A 13,039-nucleotide genomic window follows, 5' to 3' on the forward strand; every position below is an offset into this window, starting at 1 on the left:
GCAGACTCACCACTTCACGCATGTCATGTTATTGTTTAGGATCTGAGCAGACTTACCACTTCACTCATGTCATGTTATTGTTTAGGATATGAGCAGACTCACCACTTCACTCATGTCATGTTATTGTTTAGGATCTGAGCAGACTCACCACTTCACTCATGTCATGTTATTGTTTAGAATCTGAGCAGACTCACCACTTCACGCATGTCATTGTTTAGGATCTGAGCAGACTCACCACTTCACTCATGTCATGTTAAGGATCTGAGCAGACTCACCACTTCACTCATGTCATGTTATTGTTTAGGATATGAGCAGACTCACCACTTTACTCATGTCATGTTATTGTTTAGAATCTGAGCAGACTCACAACTTCACGCATGTCATTGTTTAGGATATGAGCAGACTCACCAATTCACTCATGTCATGTTATTGTTTAGGATCTGAGCAGACTCACCACTTCACTCATGTCATGTTATTGTTTAGAATCTGAGCAGACTCACCACTTCACTCATGTCATGTTATTGTTTAGAATCTGAGCAGACTCACCACTTCACGCATGTCATGTTATTGTTTAGGATATGAGCAGACTCACCAATTCACTCATGTCATGTTATTGTTTAGGATCTGAGCAGACTCACTACTTCACTCATGTCATGTTATTGTTCAGGATCTGAGCAGACTCACCACTTCACTCATGTCATGTCATTGTTTAGGATCTGAGCAGACTCACCACTTCACTCATGTCATGTTATTGTTTAGGATCTGAGCAGACTCACCACTTCACTCATGTCATGTTAAGGATCTGAGCAGACTCACTACTTCACTCAAGTCATGTTATTGTTTAGAATCTGAGTAGACTCACCACTTCACTCATGTCATGTTAAGGATCTGAGCATACTCACTACTTCACTCATGTCATGTTATTGTTTAGGATCTGAGCAGACTCACCACTTCACTCATGTCATGTTAAGGATCTGAGCAGACTCACCACTTCACTCATGTCATGTTATTGTTTAGGATATGAGCAGACTTACCACTTCACTCATGTCATGTTATTGTTTAGGATTTGAGCAGACTCACCACTTCACTCATGTCATGTTATTGTTTAGAATCTGAGCAGACTCACCACTTCACGCATGTCATGTTATTGTTTAGGATCTGAGCAGACTTACCACTTCACTCATGTCATGTTATTGTTTAGGATATGAGCAGACTCACCACTTCACTCATGTCATGTTATTGTTTAGGATCTGAGCAGACTCACCACTTCACTCATGTCATGTTATTGTTTAGAATCTGAGCAGACTCACCACTTCACGCATGTCATTGTTTAGGATCTGAGCAGACTTACCACTTCACTCATGTCATGTTATTGTTTAGGATATGAGCAGACTCACCACTTTACTCATGTCATGTTATTGTTTAGAATCTGAGCAGACTCACCACTTCACTCATGTCATGTTATTGTTTAGAATCTGAGCAGACTCACCACTTCACGCATGTCATTGTTTAGGATATGAGCAGACTCACCAATTCACTCATGTCATGTTATTGTTTAGGATCTGAGCAGACTCACTACTTCACTCATGTCATGTTATTGTTTAGAATCTGAGCAGACTCACCACTTCACTCATGTCATGTTATTGTTTAGAATCTGAGCAGACTCACCACTTCACGCATGTTATTGTTTAGGATATGAGCAGACTCACCACTTCACTCATGTCATGTTATTGTTTAGGATCTGAGCAGACTCACCACTTCACTCATGTCATGTTATTGTTTAGAATCAGAGCAGACTCACCACTTCACGAATGTCATTGTTTAGGATATGAGCAGACTCACCACTTCACTCATGTCATGTTATTGTTTAGGATCTGAGCAGACTCACCACTTCACTCATGTCATGTTATTGTTTAGAATCAGAGCAGACTCACCACTTCACGAATGTCATTGTTTAGGATATGAGCAGACTCACCAATTCACTCATGTCATGTTATTGTTTAGGATATGAGCAGACTCACCAATTCACTCATGTCATGTTATTGTTTAGAATCTGAGCAGACTCACCACTTCACTCATGTCATGTTATTGTTTAGGATATGAGCAGACTCACCACTTCACTCATGTCATGTTATTGTTTAGGATATGAGCAGACTCACCAATTCACTCATGTCATGTTAAGGATCTGAGCAGACTCACCACTTCACTCATGTCATGTTAAGGATCTGAGCAGACTCACCACTTCACTCATGTCATGTTAAGGATCTGAGCAGACTCACCACTTCACTCATGTCATGTTATTGTTTAGGATCTGAGCAGACTCACCACTTCACTCATGTCATTGTTTAGGATATGAGCAGACTCACCACTTCACTCATGTCATGTTAAGGATCTGAGCAGACTCACCACTTCACTCATGTCATGTTAAGGATCTGAGCAGACTCACCACTTCACTCATGTCATGTTAAGGATCTGAGCAGACTCACCACTTCACTCATGTCATGTTATTGTTTAGGATCTGAGCAGACTCACTACTTCACTCATGTCATGTTATTGTTTAGGATCTGAGCAGACTCACCACTTCACTCATGTCATGTCATTGTTTAGGATCTGAGCAGACTCACCACTTCACTCATGTCATGTTATTGTTTAGGATCTGAGCAGACTCACCACTTCACTCATGTCATGTTAAGGATCTGAGCAGACTCACTACTTCACTCATGTCATGTTAAGGATCTGAGCATACTCACTACTTCACTCATGTCATGTTATTGTTTAGGATCTGAGCAGACTCACCACTTCACTCATGTCATGTTAAGGATCTGAGCAGACTCACCACTTCACTCATGTCATGTTATTGTTTAGGATATGAGCAGACTTACCACTTCACTCATGTCATGTTATTGTTTAGGATCTGAGCAGACTCACCACTTCACGCATGTCATGTTATTGTTTAGGATATGAGCAGACTCACCACTTCACTCATGTCATGTTATTGTTTAGGATATGAGCAGACTCACCACTTCACTCACGTCATTGTTTAGAATCTGAGCAGACTCACCACTTCACTCATGTCATGTTAAGGATCTGAGCAGACTCACCACTTCACTCATGTCATGTTATTGTTTAGGATATGAGCAGACTCACCACTTCACTCATGTCATGTTATTGTTTAGATATGAGCAGACTCACCACTTCACTCATGTCATTGTTTAGAATCTGAGCAGACTCACCAATTCACTCATGTCATGTCATTGTTTAGGATATGAGCAGACTCACCACTTCACTCATGTCATGTTATTGTTTAGAATCTGAGCAGACTCACCACTTCACTCATGTCATGTTATTGTTTAGGATCTGAGCAGACTCACCAATTCACTCATGTCACGTTATTGTTTAGGATCTGAGCCGACTCACCACTTCACTCATGTCATGTTAAGGATCTGAGCAGACTCACCACTTCACTCATGTCATGTTATTGTTTAGGATATGAGCAGACTCACCACTTCACTCATGTCATGTTAAGGATCTGAGCAGACTCACCACTTCACTCATGTCATGTTATTGTTTAGGATTTGAGCAGACTCACCACTTCACCTATGTCATGTTGTCATGTTAGTGTTGAGAATCAGAGCAGACTTACCGCTTCACTCATGTCGTGTTCAAACTTGTGTTTCATGAGGCATTTGTAGACTTTACCATTACCAGACGTCAGTTTCTCACAGAAACGCTCTCTGTCATTGCGACAAGCAAAAAATAAAGCTCTGTCTTGATGATAATCATCGGCTGAGAATTCAGCAATACGTAGTATCTGGTGTTTACAATCAGAATTTAGTTCATCTGCGTGTCTCTGAAGACAATTTATAACTTTACCTTGCTGATGATTTTCACCCTGGAAATAAATATTTCACTTGATTTTAACACAAGCTAATACACCAGTAGATCAAAGCATTAACTACAATGAAGGCAATGAATGCCATGACAATCAGTCCTGATGCAGTCCATGACATTCAATGAACGAAAAGTCACTCAGCGAAGTCCATGACATTCAAGAAAGCCACATGATTTAGTGAAGTCATGACATTCAATGAAGTACAGTGTTTAATGCGCCATAGTACATTCAATGAAAGCCATGACATCCAATGCATTCTGTGGCATTCAATGAAAGCAATGACATCCAATGCATTCTGTGACATTCAATGAAAGCAATGACATCTAATGCACTCTGCGGCATTCAATGAAAGCAATGACATCCAATGCATTCAGTGACATGCAATATATTTAATGACATCCAATGCATTCAGTGACATTCAACGCATTTAATGACATCCAATGCATTCAGTGACATCCAATGCATTTAATGACATTCAATGCATTCAGTGACATTCAATGAAAGCTATGACATCCAGTGAAAGACATGACATCCAATGCATTCAGTGACATTCAATGCATTCTGTGATATTCAATGAAAGCTATGACATCCATCGCATTCTGTGACATTCAATGCATTCAGTGACACCCAATGAAGGACATGACATCCAATGCATTCAGTGACATTCAATGAAAGCTATGACATCTATCGCATTCTGTGACATCCAATGCATTCAGTGACATCCTATGCATTCAGTGACATTCAATGAAAGCTATGACATCCAGTGAAAGACATGACATCCAATGCATTCAGTGACATTCAATGCATTCTGTGATATTCAATGAAAGCTATGACATCCATCGCATTCTGTGACATTCAATGCATTCAGTGCACCCAATGAAGGACATGACATCCAATGCATTCAGTGACATTCAATGAAAGCTATGACATCTATCGCATTCTGTGACATCCAATGCATTCAGTGACATCCTATGCATTCAGTGACATCCTATGCATTCAGTGACATCCTATGCATTCAGTGACATCCAATGCATTCTGTGACATCCAATGCATTGTGTGACATCCAATGCATTGTGTGACATCCAATGCATTTTGCGTCATCTAATGCATTCTGTGACATCCAATGCATTGTGTGACATCCAATGCATTGTGTGACATCCAATGCAGTCAGTGACATCCTATGCAGTCAGTGACATCCAATGCATTCAGTGACATCCAATGCATTCAATGACATCCAATGCATTCAATGACATCCAATGCATTCAATGACATCCAATGCATTCAGTGACATCCAATGCATTCTGTGACATCCAGTGAAGGACATGACATTCCATGCATTCTGTGACATTCCATGCATTGTGACATCCAATGAAAGCCATGACACCCAATGCCTTATGCGACATTCAATGCATTCAGTGACATTCAATGAATTCTGTGACATCCAATGCATTCTGTGACATCCAATGCATTCTGCGTCATCCAATGCATTCTGCGTCATCCAATGCATTCTGCGTCATCCAATGCATTCTGCGACATCTAATGCATTTTGCGACATCCAATGCATTTTGCGACATCCAATGCATTCTGTGACATCCAATGCATTCTGTGACATCCAATGCATTCTGTGACATCCAATGAAAGACGTGACATCCAATGAACGACATGACATCCAATGCATTCTGTGACATCCAATGAAAGACATGACATCCAATGAAAGACATGACATCCAATGAAAGACATGACATCCAATGCATTCTGTGACATCCAATGCATTCTGTGACATCCAATGAAGGACATGGCATCCAATGAAGGACATGACATCCAATGCATTGTGTGACATCCAATGCATTCAGTGACATCTTATGCATTCAGTGACACCCTATGCATTCAGTGACATCCAATGCATTCAGTGACATCCAATGCATTCAGTGACATCCAGTGAAGGACATGACATTCAATGCATTCCGTGACATTCAATGCATTTAATGACATCCAATGCATTCAGTGACATCCAATGCATTTAATGACATTCAATGCATTCAGTGACATACAATGCATTCTGTGACATTCAATTCATTCTGTGACATCCAGTACATTCTGTGACATCCAATGAAGGACATGACATCCAATGAAGGACATGACATCCAATGAAGGACATGACATCCAATGCATTCTGTGACATCCAATGCATTCTGTGACATCCAGTGCATTCTGTGACATCCAATAAATGACAGGACATCCAATGAAGGACATGATATCCAATGCATTCTCTGACATCCAATGCATTCTGTGACATCCAGTGCATTCTGTGACGTCCAATGAAGGCCATGACATCCAATGCATTCTGTGACATCCAATGCATTCTGCGACATCCAATGAGAGAAATGACATTCAATGAAGTCTATACAACCATTGAATGCTGAATTGCTAGTTATAAATAAAGGATTTACTCAAATGTTCTAAGACACATGTCTAGTCTGCGATGTTGTTTTTTTGGAAATCCCTTATTTGTGAAGAACCCTAAAAAATATGTATAACAATTATAAACAGAATACAGACTGTGCAAATTACAGTTCAGTTCTCGCGGAAGCTTTGGCTTTTGTGGCATCATTGTCGCCTACGCATGGCTTCATTGTCGCCTCAGCATCGCATCATTGTGGCATCAGCTTCGCGTCATTGAAAATTGAAGCTGTGTTCGCCTCGCTATTTTGTGGCATCATCATGGCCTCAGCTTCACAGTCTCATGGCATCAACATGGCATCAGCTTCAACTTATTGTGACATGAGTATGACCTCATTATTTGCACGCAGAAGGGCAGTAGACAAAAACGTGTACAGAAGTTCGATATGTAATCGATTTGAAATTCAAGGCAAATAAAATAATATGATCAAGAGTAAAATGACATTTTAAAAAGATATCTTGTTTAATTATTTTAGTGTTGCGAGTATTGGGCACCAAAAACTTTGCGAAGTACATTACAATCGGCAAGGTGACGAGTTTCATATTGACTGGAAGGAAAATCGTGATAAATTCAAATCACGCGATGCAATCGTCGTTCTGATACAACACAATTTGCTGTATACGAAGTGAAACTGTTCTTGTTATAAAATTACCCTTTTTTCGCTCATTTTATTTGCTGCTAGAAGAGCAGATTCAGATTCCTCATTTCGGTGGTATTTTTCTCTGTTTCGTTTAGTTTTAGCCGAGTCCGACCCCATGCCCGGAATACTAAAACATGCAATACACACGTACACCGCCTGGTGCGTCGGCGTCGTCGCCAGTCATCTTGATACAAAGTTCCAAAACAAGTGCGTACATTTCCAACATATGATTGGATGGTTGTGGTGGCGTCGGTCTGGTAAAATTTGACAACCAATTCTCAAAATTAAGTCACGATCAGTGATCTGAGCTCGATCTATACGTACTTTAAAAGTATTCTCACAAACATATTTTCGAATGAAAACGAGCCACATGCCCTGTAAAAAATCGAATAGCGCTTGACATGCAGGAATAATTTATTGGGCTTCAGAAAAAAAACGTGTTCATTTAGTGTGACCGTAAATATTTGGTGACCAGCCGATGAACAATTTGAAAATCATGATTCACACGGAAGTCCTTCGATACTGAAAATCATCGACCCCAGTCTGGTTTACCTTATTTCCCAACTTGCAAAACTGATTTGTATCTCAGCCCTGTTTTTTTTTTCTTTTTTTTTAACTGAGGTCAAATCCCATCCGTTTGTCAAAATATACTGATGTTTTTCAGTGAATAATTGCGAAGCCTGTCACAGCACAAAAAAAACTTTGTGAATCGACGATGGAGATTGGATGGTACGACGACCCTTCAATTTGCGTTAAATATGTTTTGTTACAACATCATTGATTGGCTGAGAGTCACCTGATCGGAGCACGACCTGGGTCACAGAACCATATTTGTCCGTATTATCAACAGGACTTTGCGAGAAAACCATACCCACATTTTCAACCATTTTAGCGCGGAAGTTGCCAGCAAATGTCAAAAACTCGTGAATTTTATGAATTTGAATAAAATAAAGCTAGCGATTCGTAAGACTGGTTAATAATATATCTCCCGATGCTCTTCGATTTTTTTATTTCAAGGTGAGAAATGGATACTAGTAGTTGAAGTTCCATTGATTTCAAGGCGGACGTCGGGACCGTTTGGAGAAACAAATTACGGTCGGTAGACATTTCAAACAAATGAAATTATTAACGAAAGGCGAGATTTTTCTAGATATTTACGATCATACGGTCATATCAAATATATACAAAATTGACAAATACACAAACTGGTGTAATAGTAGGTCATTTTTATTTTAGCCTTAGAAATATTTTCTTTCACTCAGTCCACGTCCATGCGTGGGAATTCTATTTAGCTTCATGGTCCTTCGGCTTGTCTTCTGCTTGGGGGGAAACAACAATAATTATACAAATCGTAAACTCAACACAATCAGGAAAAGAAACCCAGACAACCATGTTGTACTTCTGTTGAATACATTTTGTAGCAGTGCGTCACGTCGGAATATTGTCTAAAATAAAATATTCAATCCCAGCCAAATCTAGGTCAAAGGGTCAGATTGCGTGCATATAATTAAAGTATTTGAACTTTTGACGGTTGTTCAACATCTATGCACGGTTACTAAACTAGTAACCGTGATCTATGAAAACCAGAAAATTTTTCATTGTCCGAATTTTTGCACAGTCGAAAATAAAACAGAATTTGACCGGTCAAAAGCGGAAGCGGTCAAGAGGTTTGGGGGAAATGAGTACAGTACTTCTTTGTTTGATGAAGCGATGCTGATGCCACATTGTCGCCATAATGAGGCCACAATGAAGCGAAGCGATAATCGCCTAACTTTTTAATGTCGCGACATTGATGCGACGATGAAGCCATAACAATGCCATAACGATGCGATGCTGAAGCGAAGCTGACGCTGAAGTGAAGCCAAAGCTTCCGCGAGAATTGTACTGTACCAGAGTCAGTGTAAAACATAGTCAGGACAATGCAATGAACACTATAATAATGCTGGATTCTTTCAGAAAAACTTGCGTAGGAATCAAAGATACTCAATGGTAAAATATGATATAGATGCATTATATACCTTTCCTTGGTCAATAGTACCACACTTGTAAGCACTGATGTCAGCTTCACACTTCTCATAGAATCCCTGAATTAGATGATAGTCACTGAATATAATACTGGCCATCTTGGTTAAATACTGACGACATTGTTGATTTGTTATATTGTCTTTGTGCTCTATAAGGCAGGGAATTATCTGACCTTTGCCCTTTTCATATGTTTGACACTCTATTTGCTGTTGAAAACAGAAAGAAAATAAAGAATTTAGAATCTATAACCAATAACAAGATAACAATGTTTAACATGTGTACATTTGTGGTAAAACTATATCAATACATCTATGTACTAGTAGATACTCTGTACCAATACATCTATTTGCTAGCAGATGCTCTGTATCAATATATATATGTACTAGTAGATGCTCTGTATCAATACATATATGTACTAGTAGATGCTCTGTATCAATACATATATGTACTAGTAGATGCTCTGTACCAATACATCTTTACTAGTAGATACTCTGTACCAATACATATATTTGCTATCAGATGCTCTGTACCAATACATTTATGTACTAGTAGATACTCTGTACCAATACATCTGTACTAGTAGATGCTCTGTACCAATACATCTGTACTAGTAGATATTCTATACCAATACATCTATGTACTAGTAGATACTCTGTACCAATACATCTGTACTAGTAGATGCTCTGTACCAATACATCTGTACTAGTAGATATTCTATACCAATACATCTATGTACTAGTAGATGCTTTGTACCAATACATCTATTTACTAGTAGATGCTCTGTACCAATACATCTATTTACTAGTAGATACTCTGTATCAATACATATATGTACTAGTAGATGCTCTGTACCAATACATCTATGTACTAGTAGATGCTCTGTACCAATACATCTATGTACTAGTAGATGCTCTGTACCAATACATCTATGTACTAGTAGATGCTCTGTACCAATACATCTTTACTAGTAGATACTCTGTACCAATACATATATTTGCTATTAGATGCTCTGTACCAATACATCTATGTACTAGTAGATACTCTGTACCAATACATCTATGTACTAGTAGATACTCTGTACCAATACATCTATGTACTAGTAGATACTCTGTACCAATACATCTATTTACTAGTAGATGCTCTGTATCAATACATATATGTACTAGTATATACTCTGTACCAATACATCTATTTACTAGTAGATGCTCTGTATCAATACATCTATTTACTAGTAGATACTCTGTACCAATACATCTATTTACTAGTAGATGCTCTGTATCAATACATCTATTTACTAGTAGATACTCTGTACCAATACATCTATTTACTAGTAGATACTCTGTACCAATACATCTATGTACTAGTAGATACTCTGTACCAATACATCTATGTACTAGTAGATACTCTGTACCAATACATCTATTTACTAGTAGATGCTCTGTATCAATACATCTATTTACTAGTAGATACTCTGTACCAATACATCTATTTACTAGTAGATGCTCTGTATCAATACATCTATTTACTAGTAGATACTCTGTACCAATACATCTATTTACTAGTAGATACTCTGTATCAATACATATATGTACTAGTAGATGCTCTGTATCAATACATATATGTACTAGTAGATGCTCTGTACCAATACATCTATGTACTAGTAGATACTCTGTACCAATACATCTATGTACTAGTAGATGCTCTGTACCAATACATCTTTACTAGTAGATACTCTGTACCAATACATATATTTGCTATTAGATGCTCTGTACCAATACATCTATGTACTAGTAGATACTCTGTACCAATACATCTATGTACTAGTAGATACTCTGTACCAATACATCTATGGACTAGTAGATACTCTGTACCAATACATTTATGTACTAGTAGATGCTCTGTATCAATACATATATGTACTAGTAGATGCTCTGTATCAATACATCTATTTACTAGTAGATACTCTGTACCAATACATCTATTTACTAGTAGATACTCTGTACCAATACATCTATGTACTAGTAGATACTCTGTACCAATACATCTATGTACTAGTAGATACTCTGTACCAATACATCTATGTACTAGTAGATGCTCTGTATCAATACATATATGTACTAGTAGATGCTTTGTATCAATACATCTATGTACTAGTAGATACTCTGTACCAATACATATATGTACTAGTAGATGCTCTGTACCAATACATCTATGTACTAGTAGATGCTCTGTACCAATACATCTACAGTTTGTACTAGTAGATGCTCTGTACCAATACATCTATGTACTAGTAGATACTCTGTACCAATACATCTATGTACTAGTAGATACTCTGTACCAATACATCTATGTAGTAGTAGATGCTCTGTACCAATACATCTATTTACTAGTAGATGCCCTGTATCAATACATTTATTTACTAGTAGATACTCTGTACCAATATTGATTTAGAACTACAACAATATGTTTGAAACAACTTGCACAGACACAAGTGGTATAGGAATGACACTCAACATATACTGGTTAGATAATACAATGGCTAATACAACCTTTATAACAAGCACAACATAGCATCTCTTCCAGCAAAGTAAGATTTGTTTTACTTGGTTCAGAAGAGTCAAATCAACAGTCTTACCTGGTCCAGTAAGATTTATAATTCTCTTACCTAGTTAAGTAGCCTTACCATGTCAATTAAATAACCAACGGTATTAAAATCTCACCTTGTCTAAGGCTTCTTTACACACTTCGAAAGTTGCTGAATCAAACCTGACATCCAATGTTAGATTACGCTTGTATTCCCACAAAAACTAATGAAGCAAAAAAATAAACACTTTAATTGTTGAGATACAGCAAAACTATGCATTGAGATATGACTGGGTAGACTGTATACATTGGGATATGACTGGGTAGACTATACATTGAGATATGACTGGGTAGACTGTATACATTGAGATATGACTGGGTAGACTGTATACATTGAGATATGACTGGGTAGACTGTATACATTGAGATATGACTGGGTAGACTATACATTGAGATATGACTGGGTAGACTGTATGCATTGAGATATGACTGGGTAGACTGTATACATTGAGATATGACTGGGTAGACTGTATACATTGAGATATGACTGGGTAGACTATACATTGAGATATGACTGGGTAGACTGTATACATTGAGATATGACTGGGTAGACTGTATACATTGAGATATGACTGGGCAGACCGTATACATTGAGATATGACTGGGTAGACCGTATACATTGAGATATGACTGGGTAGACTGTATACATTGAGATATGACTGGGTAGACTATACATGTACATTGAGATATGACTTGGTAGACTGTATACATTGAGATATGACTGGGTAGACTATACATTGAGATATGACTGGGTAGACTGTATACATTGAGATATGACTGGGTAGACTATACATTGAGATATGACTGGGTAGACTGTATACATTGAGATATGACTGGGTAGACTATACATTGAGATATGACTGGGTAGACTGTATACATTGAGATATGACTGGGTAAACTGTATACATTGAGATATGACTGGGTAGACTGTATACATTGAGATATGACTGGGTAGACTGTATACATTGAGATATGACTGGGTAGACTGTATACATTGAGATATGACTGGGTAGACTGTATACATTGAGATATGACTGGGTAGACTATACATTGAGATATGACTGGGTAGACTGTATACATTGAGATATGACTGGGTAAACTGTATACATTGAGATATGACTGGGTAGACTGTATACATTGAGATATGACTGGGTAGACTGTATACATTGAGATATGACTGGGTAGACTGTATACATTGAGATATGACTGGGTAGACTGTATACATTGAGATATGACTGGGTAGACTATACATTGAGATATGACTGGGTAGACTGTATACATTGAGATATGACTGGGTAGACTGTATACATTGAGATATGACTGGGTAAATTGTATACATTGAGATATGACTGGGTAGACTGTATGCATTGAGATATGA

General features: G+C 38.0%; 1 protein-coding gene across 3 annotated transcripts in view; it reads right to left on the reverse strand.

Annotated features, from left to right (window-relative positions):
* The window catches only part of LOC102801849 (Golgi apparatus protein 1-like), a 171,349-nt gene that overhangs the window by 101,279 nt on the left and 57,031 nt on the right, over window positions 1–13,039 (reverse strand). For all 3 annotated transcript variants that reach the window (XM_085499987.1, XM_085499986.1, XM_085499985.1), the window contains exons 3-5: window positions 11,739–11,825; window positions 9,012–9,224; window positions 3,644–3,892 (exon numbers count right to left, since the gene is read on the reverse strand). In XM_085499987.1, coding sequence (XP_085356113.1) covers window positions 3,644–3,892; window positions 9,012–9,224; window positions 11,739–11,825 — 549 coding nt within the window. The remainder of the gene's footprint in view (window positions 1–3,643; window positions 3,893–9,011; window positions 9,225–11,738; window positions 11,826–13,039) is intronic.

Source organism: Saccoglossus kowalevskii, chromosome 6 (genome assembly GCF_978046115.1).
Source record: "Saccoglossus kowalevskii chromosome 6, keSacKowa6.1, whole genome shotgun sequence".
NCBI classification, from domain to species: Eukaryota; Metazoa; Hemichordata; class Enteropneusta; family Harrimaniidae; genus Saccoglossus; species Saccoglossus kowalevskii.